The sequence below is a fragment of the Pyxicephalus adspersus genome, chromosome 2, assembly GCF_032062135.1.
Source record: "Pyxicephalus adspersus chromosome 2, UCB_Pads_2.0, whole genome shotgun sequence".
NCBI classification, from domain to species: Eukaryota; Metazoa; Chordata; class Amphibia; order Anura; family Pyxicephalidae; genus Pyxicephalus; species Pyxicephalus adspersus.
In genome coordinates, this window is record NC_092859.1 from 118,190,049 (window position 1) to 118,213,125 (window position 23,077).

Consider the following 23,077-nt stretch of genomic DNA (forward strand, 5'->3'; position numbering starts at 1 on the left):
GACAGGAGGTAACACAGGAGGTGAAGACCCTGGCCCGAAAAGCTTACAATCTAGGAAGAAGGGGAAAGTTGGTAGTTTTTCTGACTAACCCGAGCACTATGTACCCTCCACAATGCCACCCCCAAAATGGCACTATAGAGACGCCTCCCACTCCCCCAATCACTTCCCCATGCTGGCGTCTTTGCCGGCTTCCTCATCCAACATGGCGAACCGGCCGCGCCGGAAACTCCGTGCGTCGTCGCTCAGGTGGTGATGCGCTAACGTGCCCGTGCGTGACGCTACCGCCCCTTTGTTGGCTCAGCGACGGGAGCTGTGCGGTGTCTCCCCGAGACCGGTACCGGGGGAGGGGGGGTCGTCAGTTCACTGGGGGGGGGCCGAGAGCACCGTGAACAGCGCGGCTGGAGAGTTTAGAGGAGGAGAAGAAGCAGCGAAGCCTTGACTCCGGGGGCGCGCGCTGACCGGAGCGGGAGCGCGCTTTACGAAGGGGCGGTGATTCAGGGGCCTGAGGCCTGTCTGGTTCGGACACACCGGAGACCCCCGTGTGTTGTGCTGGAAAGGTCCAGTGGGCCAGGTCTCACTACACCGGAACCCACATAGGAGACACTCGGCAGGATCCCTGCGTACAGCAGCTCCAGTAAACGGCAGGTCCTTGTGTGGGGGAAGCAGAGTGTCATTCATAGGATATAGAGGGGATCCCTGCTAACTGGCACCCTAATCCCAGCACCCTACCCGTGCCAGGGGGTAATTGTGTGTGGGTACACTTCTACCACACTGCATATCCTCATAGCTGCCGGCACTTTATCATCTAATTGCCCCTGTATTGCTGGGCACGCCATGTACACAGCTAACCTGGGAAGTCAGGATTTTCACATTGTGAATTAGTGAACAAGGTGGGATCTTGTATGTATTGATTTCCGCTCATCCTACAATAAGTGTAAACGTGTTGCCCCCCAATAAAATATTTCCTTGCCTCTTTGGAAATTCGGCATATCCACCCAGAAGTAAAGTTTTATTTGTGGCTCGGTATTTTCTTCGCCCATAGATATACTGACTCGTATTTTTCATTGATATACCAATCTAGTCATATACACTGATTACAGTTTCTAAATTGTCTTGGTAGATATTCAAGAGACTAGAATTGTGGTGCGTGAAAGCTGTTTTGGAGCGAGTCCACCTCTGTATTGTACTTTATGCTGTCTGCATAAAGCAGGTCTCCGAGCTCCTTTGCAGAATCAGCTTCTGTTTCTCATCTTTCTACATCTGGGATCATGGACTCAGACGAAGGATACAACTATGAATTTGATGAAGATGAAGAGTGCAGCGAAGACAGTGCGGCAGATGAGCATGACGATGAGTTAGAACTTGGAGAAGTAGAACTGGTGGAAGCGGGACTTGGTGGGTCGGAGAGAGCTGGGATATGTGGAGAAGGTGGAGTAGGTGTCCTTGGGCCTGGCCCTGGCGGGGAAGAAGATGAGGATTATCGATATGAGGTCCTCACAGCCGAGCAGATTCTACAGCACATGGTGGAGTGCATCCGCGAAGTGAATGAAGTCATCCAGGTAACTTTTTTTGTTTACAGATAGCAATGTTTAGGAGATTTGGGATCACTCCTAAAAATGTATATAAAGTCATTTTTTGAGTGCACAGGTATGGCATGAAGTTTAACCAAAAAGACCTCCCCAAAGCGGGAGGTTTAATTTAGGGCTTTTTTATTTTTTTTTTTTAAATAGCCTCTCATTGTACCAAACTTTTTATGTCGTATGAATAAGCAGATCTAGTGTCTGAGTCATGCCAGGCGTGTTTGGCTAACATTAATAATATGTGGTCACTCTACCAAGAGGTAAAAGGGGTTTTCATCCAGTAGAGGGCAGTGATTACTTACACCACTGTGTGTGTAACATACATAATATATACAGGTAGTCCCCGGGTTACATACGAGATAGGAACTGTAGGTTGGTTCTTAAGTTGAATTTGTATGTAAGTCAGAAGAGGTACATTATTTTAATAAATACAATTAGGACAGATGTTTGTCTCAACATATTGTTAGGCAGCGTGGTGTCAGTTACTGTAAAAAAAATCCTAACTGTGAGTTAATCACAAAGCAAAAAAAAAAATCTTTATGGAGCCTAGACATTCATTAACTTCTGGAGCAAGCTGTGCTTTGATATGCAAAAATAAACAACTGCAGAGTTTGTCTTGGTTATTAAAGAGTTACAAGAGGCTGAGGAAAGAGCTCACCCCCCTAAGATAACCCTCAACCTCAGCTGTGTTTAGCAAAAGATTTCTTCTGCAAGTCATGCAAACTGCCCTCTCCCCCCTTCAAGCCTCTATTCTGCACACAGCGAACAGGGAAGCCCTGTTTGGATCTAGGAGTTGCCTGTGTGTCGGCTGTCCTTAACCCAGGGGCTACCTGTAAAACCTTTATTGGAGTGCAGTTATGGCATGAAGTTTAACCAAAATCGACAACTCAAAGCCTTTCATTGTACGGAACTTTTTATGTGGTATGAATAAGCAGATCTAGTGTCTGAGTCATGCCAGGCGTGTTTGGCTAACATTAGTAATATGTGGTCACTCTACCAAGAGGTATTAAGAGCTTTCTGTCCAGTAGAGGGCAGTGAATACTTACACCACTGTGTGTGTAACATACATAATATATATTTACGTGTTTGTGTCTTCCTTAAAAATAAACAAGCTATTACTAATACAAAGCTCTCACATTCCTATTTTGGCATTGGAGGTGAAGAAATGTACGAAGGTAAATGAGCCTGACCTGGCATAAGGATAACAGCTTTCAATGTAGGGTACCTTGTGGTTCCAGTCAGCACATTGATCCTTATGCAGTCCATTTGGGTTCTAAACCTAGGCTGTACATGGGGCTTTAATAATGAAAAGCAACACATCGCACAAGCTGGGTTTTTTTTGTGGCTAGATATATTAACAAGGTTGTGAAAACAAAACAACAAAGTGAGTTTGCATACAAATTATTTCAGAGTGTTCACTGTTTTCACAACCTGTTATTATATCCAGCCACCAAAAAACCCAGCTTGTCGGATGTGTTTCTTTTCATTATTCAGTTTTTAGGAGTTGGCTGAAGACATAAAGTAATTATCTGAGAAACCCTCCCTTATATCCAAACATGGGGCCTTAATTTCTGAATAAATTGCCTCTCTTGACTCTCCATGCATTGGCTTAGTGTCTTCACAGGGACATTAATATCTAATTAAAAAATAAGCTCACAGGCACCACTGGTCTCCTTACTTATATAGTAGGAATTCTAATAAAGCCTTTTTAACATTTTCAAACAATTTCAGAATTTCAAACAGATTAACAGCTATCTGGTTATTTTGGTTTATCTTGGTTATTGTGATCGGTAATAGTTACATTATATGTTCAGTCTAAACATTTTTGTTTTTTTTAGTTTTGGATAGAATGTGGAAGGATTAGAACCTCTGCCAGGTTTCACTTCTACTACCACTACTATTTCTATTACTTTTACTAGGTTGTTTCTTGTTACGGACTATCTGTCCCAACGATAAAGTTTACCAGACAGAACATCTGGCCCTAAACAGTAACACAGACATAATTTTATATATAGCTGGGGAAATTTAGAACCCTGTTGAACCATAGTATTAATTGTGGGAAGGGGGAGGAAAGCGTCATTTGATTCAGCCTATACTATATTACGCAGATCTCAGATGAAGTTAAAATGAGTGAATGTTACTATCTTAGTACAGTTGTGTTGTTTGCTTGCATATCATTTGTAGCTCATGGATTGTTTTTAGTTCTTGCCTAAAATAGTTTTTATAGGTGGAACACCGAACGTTTTGTAAGTAGGAAGAATATAATATTTTTCTTATTGCTTTGTGCATATTGGTGAATTTATTTTCACTCGGCACTGAGAACATAAGAAGAGGGAAATCTTTCTTAAGGGTTGGAAGGAAAGGAAAACCTTTCATAGCAGACACTAAAATACCTGGTCCTTTTGGGGGCGATTCCCTTTTTCCCACAGTACTCAAAACCAGGAATGTTTGCCCTATCTGCATGGAATTATTTAGTTGTCCCTCTTGGGTATGTTGGTTCTGAGAGATTTATCACACAAACATGCAGATATTATGACTGGCATCTGACTAATGACCTTAGGCCTTGTTCCTACAGACATCAGCTTGTATAAGAACAGTGTGTACAGCAAGGTTTTGCAGAAGATTTGTGACTTTTCAGTTAGTGTTGACAGACTTTGGGCTTGTGCGGAATCAGTCTGGGATGCCTCTGTCATTCAGAATTTGACAATCACAATTGATCTGCTTCAAGATGGTTTTACTTTTTCATAGTCTTGTATGGGAATGATCAGATAGGTCTGTTAACACAGGTGTTTTGGCAAGCTTTGTGCATGGAATTTGCAGGTTCTTCCAGTGTCTGTGAGGGTTTCCTCCGATACTCTCGTTTCCTCCCACATTCCAAAAACATGCAGTTTAGGTTAATTGGCTTTCTTGTGTTAAAGACGTATGACTATGGTAGGGGCATTAGATTGTGAGCCCCTCTGAGGGACAGCTAGAGACATGATTATGGACTTTGTAAAGCTCTGCGTAATGTGTGGGCGCTATATAAATACCATGTAATAATAATAACTAAATTCATTTTTTTGGATAAAATGATGAGGGATTGAAACCCATTTCGCATTTTAATTGGTGTCAGTTTCCATGTGAAGGAGATTCACACTAATCACTTGCTGGTCACCAATGAAACCAGGTAATCAAGTGATAAAATAAAATATTGAGTGTTCACCAGATTAGGAACTCTTTTAGTGGACACGCATGTTGCCATGAAAGCTTTCTCTCACAATAGGTAACCTTTCATTTTTTTGTACTACTGTACAGAAAGCAAAAGTAATTCTTTATTTTAACATGCAACAAAGAAACCTGCACATACACTCCCTTACTCTATCCAAAATGGAAAAAGAATTGCTTTTGGAGTACTCTTTAGCTTTGAAATGTTAAACACAAACATTGTGACCCAACTTTTCAGTATCCACCCAAAAACAGCTAAATGGTTACTGAAACGTGCTGGGTGGTGTGCTTGGCTAAAATGGTCTGGGGAGATCCCTGCATTATAAATAGGCCTCTTAGGCTAAGTTCAAACCTGCAGCATTTAGGTAGTTAATGCTGTGATCCCACACACCATTTGTCACATTGCCAGCTACTCAGTTATTTTCACCACAGAGGGAAATTGACAGCAATACAGGGGCAGTTAGATGTTAAACTGAAAACTGGCAAAAAAAAATCTTTTAATTCAATCCCGCATGGCAGTCCTATCCAACCGGGGGTATCTTGCATCAGGTCCCCTGTCGTCCGGGCACCACCATCTTGTCCTCTTCTTCCTGGTTCTTCATCCTACATCACCCTATCTTGTGCCGATCCCACTGCGCAGGCGTGAGATCGGCGAATTTGTCTGTTTGCACGAAAAGGCTCCTTCTGAAATGCTCGGGCATGTGCAGAAGGAGCACCCAAGAGCCTCCCGGAATGTGTGATGTAGGTTTCCCGGGAGGCTCTGCACTCCCATTCATTCTCGATCGCCTAGGTGGTTGAGAATTAGAGGTCGGTCCTGCACCCTTTAAAAAAAAAAAAAAAACCATCATGCAACAGCCATGGCAGCTAAAATTTGCTGCACATTGGTGATGACAGCCTTCATATGTCTTTCATGATGAGATTAAACCAATAGCAGTCATGCAGTTGTTTTAAATTTATTGGCAAGCTCTTCTGCACATTGTAGAGGTGATGAGGGTGGCTATAAAAGCCTCCAAATCATTTTTGCAATCCATTGCTTTCATAAAATATATTTGGAAACTCCGTAGGTTTTCTGTCATTAAAAACAAATGTGCATTTAATTGTGTTTGAAATAAACTTAGCTTGCTGTGAAAAGGTTAGACTGATTTCACACTAATGTTGCAGGCTGTGTGCTTCTAATATAACTATTATATAGTTACTTTTTCAATAAACTGCTGGACATAGTTGAGAACCAGCCACATGATGAAGAATGAGATATTCCATTTGAAATGCATTTCATGCAGCATGATCTGTGACATTTGCTGCATCTACACAGGTCAAAACATAGCTGAAGAGCACAGCTAATGTTTGTGAATTCACATTGTTTTGTTTTTTTGTTTTCATTAGGATATGATTGATTAACTTTATTATTGAATACCTTAATTAGCCATGGATAGATTCTAATGACCAACAGATATTGGCAGCACACATCATTCTAGGGAACACAGACTTGGTATCTTTCTTAACACGATGAAGAATAAGCTACAAGAACGGTATGGTTCAATTATAACCAGTGACTCAGTTGCTGTTCAGTAGTGGAATCCATGTTTAAGGGAAGTTTGACCAGGACAAGACCAGTTGTTTCCTTCCTACAAGGTATATTTATCATAAGGAGCAATGGCCCAGTAGCATTGAAATGCATTGAGCACATGTATGTGGTCACTGGAAGGATGGTTGTAGTTTGTGCTTTGTTATAATCAGTCTGAGTTTCACAAACATTCTTTATGTAAAAACTGTTACAAGGTGTTTTGGGGATTGTGTGTGTGTTAAAAACTGGGGTTGAACTGTTTTTCTCCCCATACCAGGAATAAAAATGCAGCTCAGAAAGCGATCAGAAGTGCTTCATTAGAAATTGACCAATCTCAATCATTAATGGAGTCTGAATGCAGCCAATATCATTCTGCATCTTTTGTGGACACCAATGGTCATTCATGAACAACTTAAAGATGTAATGTATTTAAATGTGTAAATGTTTTGTATAGGTAGTCATTTAACAAAATATATTTCAACACTAATTTTGTTAGTGTGCATACCAGAAACTTGCACGCTTTTAAAAGTGCAAATGCTATAAATTACCTGGTAATGTAATTACCAGAAACTCTCCTTGTGTATGTTCTTCCTAAAAGCAATATGTGTGTGTGTGTGTGTATTTTGTTATGATCAAGAATAAGAGATAACCTGTACGTTTACTTTAATCAAGTATATACATTTTGTATATGCAAAATAAAATTTACAGGCAGGCAGCAGGTGCAGATGTCAGCTCAGATGTTTTCCTGTAGTTCCTTTACCACTTGTAAAAGTGTATTTACAGAGCTCATAGCTTTGGACTAAAAGTACACACAGAAGTGAAGTGAACAAGTCGGGGTTTTGACTCATCCCCAAGTGGGCAACTGTGTTGAGGGTTTAATGAGAGGCGGCATACCTGAAAGGAAAGTACTATGCTTTCTCTAAAGAACCCACAGCCCAGTTACCGAGGCCCCATTCAGATCCACCCCAGACTAAATGCCACCCCCTGTCCATTAAGAGACCAACACTGGGTCAATGGGTTGTGCAATGGAAGGAGGGACCTAGGTCTGAAGTCTGGGTTGTCTGAAGTGAAAGTCCAGAAACTAGGTTGAAAGGTATATAAAAAAGTGTTTTCTTGTTAACAGCAGGTATTTTAAGTTTTAGGTTTGGGTCTTTTAGTTTAAAAAATTTAAGACAGAAAAATGAGTATCATTATCAGTAGTTTAAAAAATCTGCATAAATACATTGTTGTCACAATATACAGCTGCAATAATAAACAATAAAGATGTATGTTTAAAGTCCATCTGTACCCCTGGCAACTTCAACTCGCTCCAACTATGTGATTGGCTGCATCCAGGTTTTTATCGTTCTGCTGTGTGCCTGGCAGTGGCAAGGTAACTGCTATTCTAAAATTGTTTACCTGTTGCTTTCTGAAACTTCACTGCATTTTGTTGCAGCTGCTAGACATAATAGTACCCAGTTGCTCCCATTCACTGATGCTTCCGATAGCACAGTGCATAAAAGCACAGTATTGTTGCATTGCAGTGTGATAGAAAGGTTTGTTTTTGGTGTGATTATTGGGTCTAAAAATGTGTCCCTTTGCAGTGCACCTACACATGTGACGTTCCTTGCCCCGAGTAAACATGTATTATTGCAGTACAGAAAAAACTGCCTTTTTCCTGGTGTTCATGAGGATCAAATAAAGTCACTTGACATTGTCGACAAACCACATAAATGGTCTGCAATGGAGCGTTGAGAGTGATGTTCAGTAAGAGCATTGGTTGACTGCCTATCGGCTGGACGTTTCATGCATATGGTAATAAACCTGCATGAAATTTAACGTTGTCAGTTGGTCAAATATTGCATTAAATGTCTATTGTATTTGAATTAGAATATGAACAAGATTATGGTAGGAAAGTGTACACATATGTATTTTGTTTTGTAATTCAAAACTGAAACTACAAAATTTGAAACTGTGGGGCAGTGTGTATTGCTTGGGATAAGCAGACAACAAATGGTGAAGATTTCCTAGGGACATCAGTAATAAACAGATTGTTCCACATTTGGCCCTTTTCTCAGGTTTACCAGTATGGAGTTAGTTGTAGTAAAATTAACATTTAATATTTATATTTTGAACTTTGAATTTCTGAGTCACCAGCATGCTCTTGTTTTTCTTTTGTTTCCCAATGTCTGAAAAATTTGACTTGGCCTACTGATAAACACTGTTCTTGCCCCCTTTTAACAAACAGCTTAATGCTTGGGACACGGCACAAGCCTCTTATGTGTGACGCGGTGGCTAATCACTGTGCCCTCTCTCTATGCCTGCCCCATTAATGTGTCAGGATTTTTGCTCATCCTGTACTCTCATTTAATCAGCTTTTAAACCTCCGGCATCTATCAAACTAGAATAAGGTCGGTGCTTAGAGCTATGGCTGTATAAAGCAAATCTTAACAATGATCTGCTAGAAAGATTTAACCGAATCAGTACACTTCCTTTGCTCATTGTTACAGAAGTAAGGTCCGTAAGGTACTTTTTACCCAATGTTGGTTTAGGTCAGTGTATATTGGCCTTATTGGCATGGAAGAGTTTGAGCTTTAGTAAGATTGGATCCTAAAATACACCATGCTTGTTTTCCATAATGAAATGTGGCAGTGAGGAAATTCTGGGAGGGGTCCTGATTCTTGACATAGTTTAGGAATGATGACTCAAACTGCATGACATAGCAAGGAGCTTGAGACTTGATATGTGTCCCCTTTTACTGTTGTCATACAAGATTTAGGATGTAAAACTTGTTCCTATCTACTGAATGACACAGACACCAACTATGCTATACACATACGCATGCTATTACTAGGTCAGTATGCTATGGTTCATGTCCTTTACTGTTTTGCTTCACCGTTTGTTCCTAAAGCCTATTTCTGTGTAGCTTTAAAATGTCCCTCCCATGCCCTTCATCTAGCCCATTTTGTGCCTTTTTCCTTCTGTTAATGAAAATCCTTTGCAAAGGTTTTGTCAATCCTTTGCTTCCAGTGGCAGGAGAAGAATGAATCTGCATGATACCCTTTGTTGCTCTAGTTGTGCCTTGCCAAGCATTGAGGAGGTCAGTTACTTGAGTTGGCTAGCTGAGTGCTGGGTGACGGCTAGTACAGCTGTTGGCAAGTAGCATTTCTGATCAGTTATAGGTTGGTTAAGAAGTTAGTGACTGCTTGTTGCTTCCATTTTTATTTCCATGTCCGGATGGCAACTTCAATTCCTGCTTTGGTTGCATTACCTCAAATGTGTCACTATTGCAGGAGATTCACTCAGAATGAGTTCCTCCTTCCTAATTACCTTAATATATTTTCTAAATTAAATAAGTGATTAGAGTGACCAGATATTATGGTAATGCAACCAACAATTGCAACAGTGTTGGGGGATAAAAAACACAAAAGGGTGCATTCTTTCCGTATCGTATTACAGACGGATCTCCCATGATTACTTATGAAAAGTAATGTCTATAAAGTCTTACTAAATATTTAGTACAGTACAAACAATGCTTACATTTTAAGTAGATATGCATTTTTTCAAAACTTTTTATTGAAGTATCAAATGATTAAAGCATACCTAAACTCTGAATTTTCATTTTACATAAAAGGGTAGACAACCCTTTTATGTACGGTAAAAATTCTGTTGGTTTAGGTGCAAGACCCTTAAAAAAAAAAAAAAAAAAAGCAGCACCGCCCCCTATATCTCGATCTCCTAGGCGAATGAATGGAATTGCAGAGCCTCCTGGGATATCTACATCACACATCCCGGGAGGCTCTTGGCTGCTCCTTCTGTTCATGCCCGAGCATCTAGGGCATGCGCAGAAGGAGCCATTTTGCCAAAAGGGAAAGAAATTGCCGATCTCACGCATGCGCAGTAAGATCAGCAAGTTTTTTCCCATCTAGAAAGAAGAACCTGGAAAAACAGAGAGAAGATGGCAGCGACTAGCGCGCCGGCCCGAAGATGGATACCGTGACGATACCTTCCAGACAGATGGACTGTTCTGCGGGATTAAAGGTAGGTGTATTTTTTTTGTTTTGGGTTTACTTCCACTTTAGAACTCCTGCCATAATTTTTTTCACATCCTGCTTCAAGGACATAGCAGAATGTAAGGAGGCAATCTCGCTAAGGTAAGATTATCCCAAAATGTCACTAGAACTGGTTTCCCTACTCAAACCTACAAAAAAAATGGCCTGTGGTTATCCAGGTGATTATTTTTTTTGTTTTTAGGTTTAGATACACAGGGTCTATATAAATTAGGGAATTTTACATTCACAGAAGCATTCCCTGGTGGAGAATCAATTACAGCCATGAAACACCTGGACATGAAAATCTCCACCAATGTATCCACCATTCTCCAGGGAATGTCATATTCGCTGGTTTATTTATAAAAAAATAAACCCCTTGGTGTTTATTTATTGCCAAGTTAATAATTTATAAAGCTCATATTGCTGAATGTCAGCAATGTCCAAGGAAGGAAATGGGAAAATATAATTTTACATTTGTTTTATAGCTTTTATTGCTGCACCAAGAATCATTATAGGTGTGAAAAGCAAATTCAGAAAGTTCCTGTAGAACACCAAAGGAAAGCATCCGGACTGTTGGGCCCTGCCCTTTTTACCTGAGAATAAGGCGGATTCTGAATGTTGTACCCACTGCTGTGTCAGGTGTCTATGTTGTGTACGCTGTGTTCTTGAAACCAGAGAAGTTAGGTTCACTTAATGTCGGTAAATGTCCCAGTTAACCTTTCCACTACCAAATATAGGAGCTAAACAAATATATGTTGTGCTGTTTAGTACCCACAGCAGTACCCACACCTGTGCAAATCCAAGGATTGCTGCATGTAACACATTAATCCCTTGGTGGCCAATCACATCCAAACATTTAGCACGGAGAAGCCTAGAAAATGAATGCTGCAGGGCAAGTAGTTTGATTTACTGCATGAATTTATTGCTTTAGTACGTGAGTGTGTGTGTGTATATGTGTATGTATGTGTGTATATATATATAGATATATATATATATATATATATATATATAATGAATTATTATTTCCATAGTAATAGGAGTATTCCTTATAGGCAGTGTGCATTCATTTCATCGTTCATTGTATATTCAGAAAAGTATTTATTATGTTAATTTGTCCTCATCTCAAACCATGCTTTCAGGCCCATACATTGTCAATTATGATTACTGGTAATGAATACTGATTTCTGCTTGGAAACAAAATAATAATTTGTTTCAAGCAGTATTTCTTCCTATTGCTGATATTTGTATGTTTAAAAAGGAACTTCTAAAGAATCATGCAGATAGGATACAGTTTACAGTTTCATATCATTTGCTGTTCTCCAGCGTCTCTAAAAGCTGCGCATTGTGTACATGCACTTGCACCAGTGTCAGCTACATATGTCATTGGCTGGATTCTTGATGGCTGCAGCACTGAATTGTATCTGCACAGTGTGTGCTGGCATTGCCATTGATAGCTTCAGTTGGGAGCAAACTTGACAGGGTGACAATGCAGCATGAACAGTTGTTGTCCCATTGCTGAGGCTAAGGACCCTCATGCTTGTGTGTGGGTACAGTTGACCTACTTCAGTAGCTTTTGCCTTACCTTATACTTTTGTATAGGAAAATAAGGTTCTCGGTGATCAACAGCCCATCAATGCTGGCCCAAGCGTTGTTTCCAGTCTTTTTGGTTAAAATGTATTAAGCTGCATAAATGAATATTTTAGTACACTGTCATGGGCTGAAGAATACCTTAGTCTTTTTACAGCTTTGTTGGTTGTATATGCAAATGTGTCATTTTTTTTAGAAATCTTTTTTAAACATTCTTACTTTTTCATTGTATAGTTTTTGGTCATAGTACATATACATTGGTTGTGGCAATTTTTTGCCTGATTCTAATACAGTTCCTAATGCCTGCTGGACCGCAAGAGCTAATAATTTTAAGTAAACCGTTTTGGGCATTTTTTTTTATCAGACATAAAAGCACACATTTGTGGCTATTAAACTGACATTTAATTTATAAACACCATTAGGTTAAGTGAGCTTAATTCAATTGCCGTTTAAACCAAATGCTGATCAATCACAACAGGTTTGATATTCAGATAATCCGATTGGAAGAAGCACATACTAACCAAAATAAATTTTTTAATATTTAGAACTGAATTGAAAAAAGTGATAAAAAAACACTGCCCCTAATAAAACATATTCTAAAAGATGCCTAGGAGCTGCAGTACAAATAGTAACTTCAGCTCCTATTGGTGGTATTCTTATATATATATACTAGCTGCTTTTATAATTTGGTGAAAAATGCTGCTGTTCCTCAAGGTGTAACATGAGTGTGTACGTTCTCTTCATAGTTAAAAAGTCTGGGTGGGAATGCTTGCTTGTAGTTATAGCACATATCCAATGATTAATCTTAGTCATGCAGACATTGAAATAAAATATGTAATAATGTCTGGGTTGATTCACATTCAGCCAAGCCTTGTTTATACATATTTATCTGTGCTCTAAAATAGTTTAAGGTGCTTTGTCAGTAATTTTCCTGACTGTGCAAAAGGTTGTCAGTAACTTAAATGAGGCAATACAAAGCGATAAAAATGTAACCTGCCTGGAAATCTTTCACCTATACGATCAATTGCTTATAGCTAACTTTCTGTGAAACAAAGTTTTAAAGGTGTTGACTGTGCTACAAAAAGTTGTGTAAAAAAAATTTTGCTTGTAGAAGCAAAGATGTTTTAATATTGGTGACTGTTATAATTGCCCATCTTGAATTTCTCAGTCACCGTTTCATTTTCATTAGTGGCGAAATAATAAAAGTGAAGTATAAAATATTGTTACCATAGGCAACATTGACAGGTCAGCTGTAGGGTGCCTATAGACTTAATAGGGTTGTCGGCAAGGCAATCCAAAACCGTGAGAAAGAAACCATCTACCGTGTTTCCCCGATTTTAGGACATCCCCATTAAGTAAGCCACCCCCGATTTTTAAAAAAATAACTAAAATAAGACACTCACCCGTTTATAAGACAGCTCCAGATATCTGATCCTGCGTGTGTGTCCTTTATGCTGGCTGCAGCGTGTGTGGAGTATATTTATTAAAGGATTTTAGGCTGTCCACTTACCAAAGTATATTATCACTTAAAAAAGGATAACTCGCTCAGTTAGTGATAGTTCGCTGTGCAAAAAAATGTTTGAGTATGATTATAGGAAATCTAATGGACAAAACAGGTTTTCTTTTTACACATGATTAGATGGCCAAAAATAGGGGAGCTTCAACTCATTTACCAAGCTAAGTGAAGCAAAGGGGATAATTCACTTTGCTGTGTGAACAGCCTATTTCCTTTTAGCAAATCAGCCTCAATATGCTTTTATAGCAATGCAGAGTTGAGGAGATCAGGACTGACACTCCATAGAACATTCAACATACGGACAACTCCTAGATACAAACGAAGGGGTCCTCCCTGCTGGTTCTGTGCAGGACAGGGGCTGCATGGGGGGAGGGGTGGTTTGCATGACTTGCAGAAGAAATCTTTTGCTAAACACAGCTGAGATTGTGGGTGAACATAGTGGGTGAGCTCTTTCTGCAGCTTCTTGTAACTGTTTAATGACCAAAACAAATTCTACAGTTGTTTCTTTTTGCATAGCAAAAGAAGTTATTGACTGACTAGGCTCCATGAAGTTTTTTTTTTTTGTTTTTTTTTTGTTTTGTGATTGCTTGATTAATTACCAGTGAGTATTTTATACAGTAACTGACATCAGAAAAACATCTGACCTAATTGCGTTTATTAAAATGTACTTGTTTCGACCTACATACAAATTCAACCTAAGAACAAACCTACAGTACCTATCTGGTATTTAACCTGGGGGCTACCTGTAGCTGATCAAAAGTTTCTCTTCACAATTGTTTTATACTATCTCCTTCCCAGCCATTCTATGTTGGTTTTTATATTATTGCTATAATTGGTGATATGAAATTTTAGGTGACTACAGCATTTCCTTTTTTAAAGTAGGTCAGTAAAGCTAAAACTTTTTGGAATAAGGCCAGAAATGGCTCAGCTCAGCAGAACATGTGTTCTCATTGGAAGATTTTCCCTAAGTTTCCATTTTATGACCACTTTAAATGTTGGATGTCCCAATAGTAACCCAACCATATATAATGTACTTTACCTTCTCTTTAAACTATGAAACCAGTAATTTTATTTACATAAGGGAAGCATTTTTGTTTGGGAGTGGAATGCTCTCTTGCCTTGTGATGCTGGCAGACTGACATGCATATATGTGTTAACCTGATTCTATATAATAGGCTTGCTCTAACATTTACAGCATCACCTGTTAAATGTGACTAGCATTTTATTCCCTTCAGGTCATTTGTAAAAGTGGAAGGAGAGCATATCGCCAAGAGAAGTTTCTTTATGACAATAATTATACCTGCTGCCAGTAAATGACACAAATCACATAATCTTGTGTAATTTTGCACTAAGCAAATAACTGTATACATTCAAATCAAATCAAAACCAGGGCACTATATTTTTTATCTCAAAATACAGGACTATGCTTGGAATCGAGTAACAACCTGGGGTACAAAATGCGATTAACAGTGCTAACATTCAAAACACTGATCAAAAAAATGCAAATAAAATGAAGGGTATAATGTCTCTGGTTTCCTACAACAAAAGTTTGCTACACACCTTATATGAGGATATAACTGCAGCTACTGGTGTGACCCGAATGTAAATGGAGATTCATTTTCTAATGGCATTTTAAGGGAAAATAAAATCAGCTTATACTTGAGTATATACAGTATTAAATTAACTTTCTGCCTGTGGGTATGACTGTAATGACCTTTCTTCCCTCAATTAGAGCTTTAGATTTGAGAGGTATTCCAAATATTCCTAAAATTAGTTTGTCAGTTTGATAAGATTGTCCAAAACATGCCTCACTAATGCTCGTGTAACATAAAAAATCTTATTTATTTTTTGCTTTTTTTTTAGGGAGGTTGGGTTATTAACTTATGTCTAACACAACGATAATAACTGGGTCCATTAAAATAAGACCTCAAGAGACTTTTCGGGTATTTGGTTTGTGTTATCAACATTTATGAGCATATGCAGTTCTAATTCAATTATTTTATTACTTGTATCATCTTTGCATCTATTGAGTTCAAAGATGTATGAAAGTTTTATAGCTACATCCACTAAAATAACTTTTAAAAATACCTTTAGTGTATTTCTCTATCTTCCATTTTAGTTAGGCAACTTTTTAACTCAAAAAGTATTAGATTTGATAACCCTGAGATGGATACAAAATAGATCACAAAAAACCCTAGATTTTTTTAGATTTTTAATGCCTTTAAATAAGGGAGTGTTCTTACCTAATGTAGCACATCCCTTAATCAGTTTTCAAAAAGATTTTACAGCATTTCCATCTTCGATCTTAAGGTTCTGTAAAGTTTTCGATATATGAAACCTTATAGACAACCTACAGAACCTTAGGATGGATAGCAATATTTAAATGGGGTAGAACACTTTGTTGCTCAATATGAGGAAAGAAAAATGTCCTCTCCCCTGAATAAAATAAGTATATATTGCTCTGCTTCTCTACTTCCATGTAATATAACATGGTGTTTGAAAAATGTTTAACATGAAAAAGATGTGTGATTGAAACTGAAACTATATTGTTTTTCATTGAGAAATTGGTAGTCATTGGTGGGAATGGCGTCACGAAGGAATTAAAATCAAATATGGAGGTCTTGAAATTTGTTCTTCTGAGGAAGCTATATTTAGCGAAACGTGTCAAGAACAAAGCTATATATGAAAGAAGATTGGTATAAAACCCTGTAGATATAAAAATATTTTGGTATGAATTCTTATTGATATAAAATATATTTTGTATAAAGATGATGTTTGTATATAATATTGTTGTTTTTATTAGATTTTTGTTTGAACATAGATTGTGAAAGGCACAATTGTCTTTTTACAGACCTGGTGGGAGCGGCAAGTGATGCAAAGCTTTACACCTTATAGAGCGTTACAAAGCTAGTGATGGGCCCCATTCCAATCGATTTTCAGTCAGATTTCTGCGATTATGAGTTTAACATGTAACAGAACTTTTTTTTCCAAGAAAATATTGATGTTTTCCTGGATACATCTAATTGCATATGCCTAGAGTTGGTGATTTCTAAAGTGGCAAAATTAAAAATTAGTAGACATAATATTTTGGAGCTTAGGAAAAATTCTTGTTTAATGTGAATTTGAAAACAAAAAGAGAAATGCCATTCATGTAATGTACTTATTACTAGAGTTTGCTTATTGTATTTACAGAACCCTGCTACTATCACTAGAATACTTCTGAGTCATTTCAATTGGGACAAGGAGAAGCTAATGGAGAGGTAAGGACTCTTTGGTTGTATCTACTAACAAGCTAGCTGCTTCCTGTCAGAGAAGGTTGTAAGTGCACATGGCTATAGCAGATATTTGTAACATTTTGTTTTCATTATTACAAGAATGAAAAGACACATGTACAGTCTTTTCAGCATGCATATACCGTGTTTCCCCGATTTTAAGTCATCCCTATTAAATAAGCCACCCCCGATCTTTGAAAAAATAATTAAAATAAGACATTCACCCGTGAATAAGACATCCCCCGATATTCGATCCTGTGTGTGTCTCCTTGATGCTGGCTGCAGCGCGTGTCTCCTCCTGGCTGCAGTGCAGAGCCAAACTGAAAGTAAAAAGCCGGCACACGCGCCCCCGCGATTCTGAACCAGGAACCCTGAAAATAAGACCTAGGGCATATTTTGGCATTTCAAAAAATATAAGACAGTGCCTTATAATCGGGGAAACAGGGTAGTTAAAAAACATTAGAAACCTAAATCTGTTGTGATTCTCAGGACTAATGCCTGAAACAGTGACACCAAAGACTTGAACAGTCTGACCTTGTGTGTATAAGGTGACCATATGGATAGCTGGGGTAGTCTTTTTTGAATGTGTGTTGTATACATCTGGTAAACAGCAGACATGGTTGTTTTTGGAGCTGTTCATTATGGCATGGATATATTAAAGCATTACAGATGAAACACGAAATTGCCTGCAATGATTAGTGAAATAAAAGTGTGTGAAACAAAAGTCCTTGTGAACATGCAGCTTTGCGTTTTTGCACATTTCACAGTAATGTGAATTGTTTAAAACAAATAAAGCCTAATAGTCCCAGCTTTTCTAAGTTATTAAAGTCCATTGAACACCTTTTCAAAATGAACATAATATGGGTTACAAGGTACTTGCAGATCTTCCTAGTAAAATAATGTTTGATTATGCGTTCTTGATAGGACTGCTGTATAGAATCTCACCTTGCACCATAGTTTTTGATTTCAACTTTTTTTTTATTAAAAGAAGCAGAAATAAAATCCAGTCCATACTAGGATGGATCAGAAAACACAATCAAAAGAAAAAACAAAGTAGGATGAAAAACATATTTCATATACATTTTTCCAGTTTAATGGAAATAGAAGAGGGAGAGAGGAAAAAAGAACTGGGGGGAGGGAATCCCCGCTTCAAATCCAAAAGTTAATTGCCAATAAAAATCTGCCATGGAGTCCAAACTTTTTCAAGGGCACCAGGTGTATCCTTGAGAATGCAGGTAAGTTTATTGTTAACCATACTCCAGTCAATTTTTCCTCATAACTGCCAGCATAATCTCAGGAGATTTCCAGGCCATTGCAATAGCAGCCCTTGCCGACAAAAGCACATATTCAGCTTTTTAGTTGGTATGTGTAGAGAGTAAAGAAATGGATGTTGTGTAGAATCATGAACAAAGTTCTTGTTCCGTGATTCAAGATTTCTAAGGAAATTAAGCTGCCTATGTTTTCTCATTGTTGTAAGCTTTAAGCATTGAAGTCTCGTGATCATAAATATCTTTGTGTTTTTTTGCTTTTTCTAGGTATTTTGATGGCAACCTGGAGAAGCTCTTTTCAGAATGTCATGTCATTAACCCTAGTAAGAAGTCACGAACACGGCCCATGAATACGCGATCCTCTGCCCAAGATATGCCCTGTCAGATTTGCTACTTGAACTATCCAAATTCAGTGAGTGTCATTGTACCCAGACTTTGATTTCCTTGCTCCTTACTCTTTCTACTGGCTTGCAGGATATTATTAATACACCCCACAGCTTTACCCTCCCTTGAGGTAGTTCCGAGTGTGGCTCGGGCTTAATTTTCAGTACCAAAAGCGGAAAAGAAAGTGTAAAGCTTACCTGGTCCCCACGAGCCTTTGGCAGTGGGCATGGGATGAGTTAGCGTGCAGCTGGGGGGGGGGCCGGAAATTTCAAATAATTTAAATGTCCAATGGTACTGCTTTGACATTTAAAAATTCATATATGATCAAACTGCCAGGGAGTTTAACAAAAGCTGACTTATGATATGTTAGATGAAGTATTGTTGATTTGATGAGCTACTATATTTCACTGACCCACTTGTTACTTTCAGCAAAATAGGAGTGTTTCTGTATTTTTATGTAAAAGTTATCTATCTAAATTTAATAATATCTATTTTGACGAGGAGAACGTTATTCAATAAGGTGAAATTGGTTATGTTTACTGCTTTAAATTGCCAACATAGGTGCTATAACTGACAATTATTATATTGAGGTTAAACATAATACATAGCCAAAAGAAAAAATTTTTCTTGTGGGCAACATATAGTTACTGATCCGAAATACAGCTCTGTGCCCCCCATTCCCATTATGTTGCTAGATGGATCTCAGACTGAAAGCTCTCTTTTGTCTTGTACACAAAGCTCTGCACCATCCTTCATCTTTCTAAAAGAGGAATCACAGTGCTGCAATAACTTTTTGCTTTGATGGGACATAGACGTGGCTGGCAGAGCCAGCACAGTTTATGAGAAAGAAGTAAGAGTTTGGTCATTGATCAGATTACAGTGGGGGTTCTTGTGTCCTGCTCTCATACTCACAAGAGTTACACTGCTTACTGAATGGAGGGTTACATTCAGGTGGATAGTGAAAAGTGGCAGACAATGCGCCTGGCAAAAAGACCCAAGGGAGAGAACACTGGGTTTTCAGCAGTATTACAGCTTAACCGCTTGCAAAAAAAGTTAATATTCAAGCAAATGCAGGTTACTGTCCAGTTTCATGTGAATTGTGTCTTCGTAACGTATTTATCTTCATGGTAAACACCAGATTTTTTTTATCACATGTGAATGGTACATTTTATGAGACAAAATAATGCAGGCTATGCCTGATTGAACGTGTAGATAGAGAACATGCTGGTCAGGAGAATTTTTTAGATCATTTACTTTTGTTATTTTCTTTCTAAAACCTGTGAAAGATGAGGTGAGAACACATTGGGAACCCACATTTTTATACTTGCTGCTACATTGATCTTAATGTGTAAGTAAAAGTGTGTTTTTTTTTCACTGTAATAGAGATGTGCTGATCATCCTGTTCAATTCACACACAAATCATTCACCCACAAAAGGGAAAAGAACATGAGACAACTGAGTTGACCTTACTTTTGTATGTATAGCATAGGTAAATTGTCTTCACTCCCTGCAATACCTCATTTCAGACTGTTTTCATTGCCGGAAAAACTGGAAACTGACCTAACCTGTTACAGCAGAGTAATGATTAAGCCCATATCCTTCGTGGTTGGAGGCCCTGTTGACTTTGTGCCATTAGCTGGCCACCTTTTATTGTATTAGCAGCCAGCAGGAAAGTACACGTGATGTAGGTTAATGTGGAATGAACATAAGGCTGTAGGTCACTGGGTTATTATGACATTAGGACCAGGATTAGGATTATAAGGACAGTGGGTATTAGAATATGAATTAAGAAAAGAGGAAGGAAATGCTTGCTTTCTCAAGAATCTGAATCCCCTAGATTTAAGAGGGGAGGAATGCTGATTTTCCTAAAGGTTCCTCTTCTAGACTTTGTCCAAGAGGATTACTACCTCCACCTACTCCATAGTACACATCTTACACATTTACCTATATATTCTTTGTTAGTCAATTTACAGAAATTGCATTTTGTTTACAGAGCTCAATAGTTTAAACCAAAATGTATACACTATATATTTTGGGTAAGTTGTCATTTGTGCAAGATACTGGGCAACACTCCTGTAATTAGAAACATTGATAGATAATTATATATTAACCACCTGGGCGGTTAGCCCGCGTCTGGTTCGAGGTAAGAAAACTTGCTACTGTCGGTTACCCCGAACCAGACGCGGGGTTGCTAAAATTATAAACACGCTTTACAGGGCAATCCAATTGTCATACAACATTGTATGACAATTGGATTACAACTGAAAAAAAATACTTACCTTGTCCCCGCAGCTCCTCCGGAGACATCTGTCCTCTTCTGTCTTCATCCGGCCTGTGCAGTGACGATCTCTGGGGTTTCCCGGTGACGTCGCTGCAAGCGTTGAGGCGGGGTGGGAAATTTAAATACCTTTGTATTGAACTCAATACAAAAAAGCTGTATTGGGTCCAATACAAAGAAATCTTTATATATAATATATATATATATCATGATTGTGTGTTTCAAACTTTATTATATTCAGGATATCTACTAGACCCTTGTTCAGACATATTTCTGTAAGACAGGTCTACAATTTAAAAAAAAAAAAAATTTCATGAAAAACAGTGTACCGCTTCTGGTACAGAAATCCAGACATTAGTGAAACGCCCAGGTGGTTAATATGTAAAATTTAGGTGACAAATCATTACATTGTTGGGGAAAAAAACCTTGTTAACTCAATTTTCAAATATAAAGCATCAATATGAAAATGGTCGCCAAGAGGTCAGACTCAGATATCTGCAATATAATCAGTTTCATTAAAAAATATAGGATTGCTTCAAAGAGGACAGTGAAAACCTTTTCTGGGATTTGTTTATAGTGAGAATTTGGTACATTCTGACTCCAATGGTAACTCTTTTTGTGGATTGTTTGCTTCTTCAGACTCAATAGTATAAAAAAATGCATAATAAGTTGATCTTACTTGCCTATGTGCTCATAATGAATAGAAAAAAAGATTATTTAAATTTGACCCAAAACATTTTCTTTAGTTCAGATAGGCTCGATGCCATAATGGTGTGCCCACAACTTGCTAACCCTGAGATCGCACACATCATGGGTGCCATTATTGCTTGTGTCTTTTTTGTGTACTAAAAGCAAACTCTTGTGCAGTTTACTATGAGCAAATCTGAAAAACAAGCTAGGGCAGCCTTTCTGAGCCTTTTTAAATTGGGGGAACCCTTGAAATAACTTTTATGAACTGACAGTTCAATAAACTGACCTGAGAGGCACAAATTTTTCATGGCTTAAGGAGCCCCTAGCAATATCAGGAGGTACCCTGGTTGAGAAAACCTGATCTAGAAGCTTCCTTTACACAAATGCAATTACCTTTCAGTGACGCTTGTGAGCCCCATGACTGCCTCATTTTTGGTCTGTAACTGATGTGTTATTGTCACCCTATTATTAGCCTTAGGTGGATCTGAAATTCCTAGATGTCTGCTTTGTAGGCTTCCTTACAATATATGTTTTTATTCTTAGGTTTACCTGTTTTTGCATGAGGATTTTTATTACTGAAATCTAAGCATCAACATAACATTGTTCGAGACCTAAAACAATATGTAACAATATTAATATAGCATGCATTACCTCTTTGGAACATCTTAAAACATTACAAAGTAATTTGTAGACAGATACACTTTTTAAACTGTGTACTTTATCTTTATTTACAAGCATAATTTGTCTCCCTCATTTTTTTTTTTTTTCTGCAGTATTTCACAGGCCTTGAGTGTGGTCACAAGTTCTGTATGCAGTGCTGGAGTGAATATTTAACAACCAAAATCATTGAGGAAGGAATGGGACAGGTAATAAAGTTTGTGTATTGGGACAACTGTCCCATCTGTTCTCACATTTATTTTTGTTCACCTTATCCTATCTTGGGTTTATGGGGAACGGGATGGGATAATAAAGCAGGGATATTGCCTACTGTGAACAGTCTGCTGTTTTAAAGTTAAAAATGTATATTTATATAGCCCATCAGTGTACTAATTAGTTTCCCTGCATCGGGAGTCCAAAACAAGCAAAGCATCATCATTTTATTAAACATGGATAGGCAGTGACCGAATATTCTCTAGGACATTTTGTAGAGATTACTCTGTTAGACATAGCATAATCAACACCATGACCTTATTTTTTTAATACATCATAAAACATAAATGCGGTGTGTGGTAAAAACTTTGATATCTGTTTTCAAAAAGGCCCTTTGTATTTGTTTTTTAGCGCGTATGTGTTGATATATAAAAATATGATTTTACATGTTAGCCATCTTACTAAACATTTGTTTTTTTTCCCCCTTTAATTTCAGACCATTTCTTGCCCGGCTCATGGCTGTGACATATTAGTTGATGACAATACAGTTATGTAAGTATGTATAATATTAACACTATTATACAAGTAATGAAACTTTGATGCTGTTGCACAGATACTGGTCTTATAAAATCAGAAGTGCACAGTGTTGTTCTGCAGAACAAACAGCGCTGTGTACTCTGGTTGATCCTCCCAGAGATGAAGGTTCTGAATAGTTACATAGAATAGTTAATAGTTAGGCAGTTGTTTGATATTCTGTCCCCAGGAGTGCATGCATGTTCACCCACATAACTAGACAGTGGTATGTACTACTTGAATAAGTAGTCAGTAGATTT

General features: G+C 38.1%; 1 protein-coding gene across 3 annotated transcripts in view; it reads left to right on the forward strand.

The window, feature by feature from the left end:
• The first annotated feature begins 287 nt into the window (after positions 1-287).
• The window catches only part of ARIH1 (ariadne RBR E3 ubiquitin protein ligase 1), a 34,874-nt gene continuing 12,084 nt past the window's right edge, over positions 288-23,077 (forward strand). Inside the window, exons 1-6 of one of the 3 annotated variants that reach the window (XM_072402110.1) lie at positions 288-641; positions 1,121-1,559; positions 16,675-16,742; positions 18,290-18,434; positions 22,148-22,240; positions 22,741-22,796. In XM_072402110.1, coding sequence (XP_072258211.1) covers positions 1,269-1,559; positions 16,675-16,742; positions 18,290-18,434; positions 22,148-22,240; positions 22,741-22,796 — 653 coding nt within the window. In that variant the 5' untranslated portion in view covers positions 288-641; positions 1,121-1,268. Of the gene's footprint in view, positions 1,560-16,674; positions 16,743-18,289; positions 18,435-22,147; positions 22,241-22,740; positions 22,797-23,077 lie in introns of all 3 variants that reach the window. The other 2 variants (XM_072402112.1, XM_072402111.1) reach the window with 2 other exon arrangements.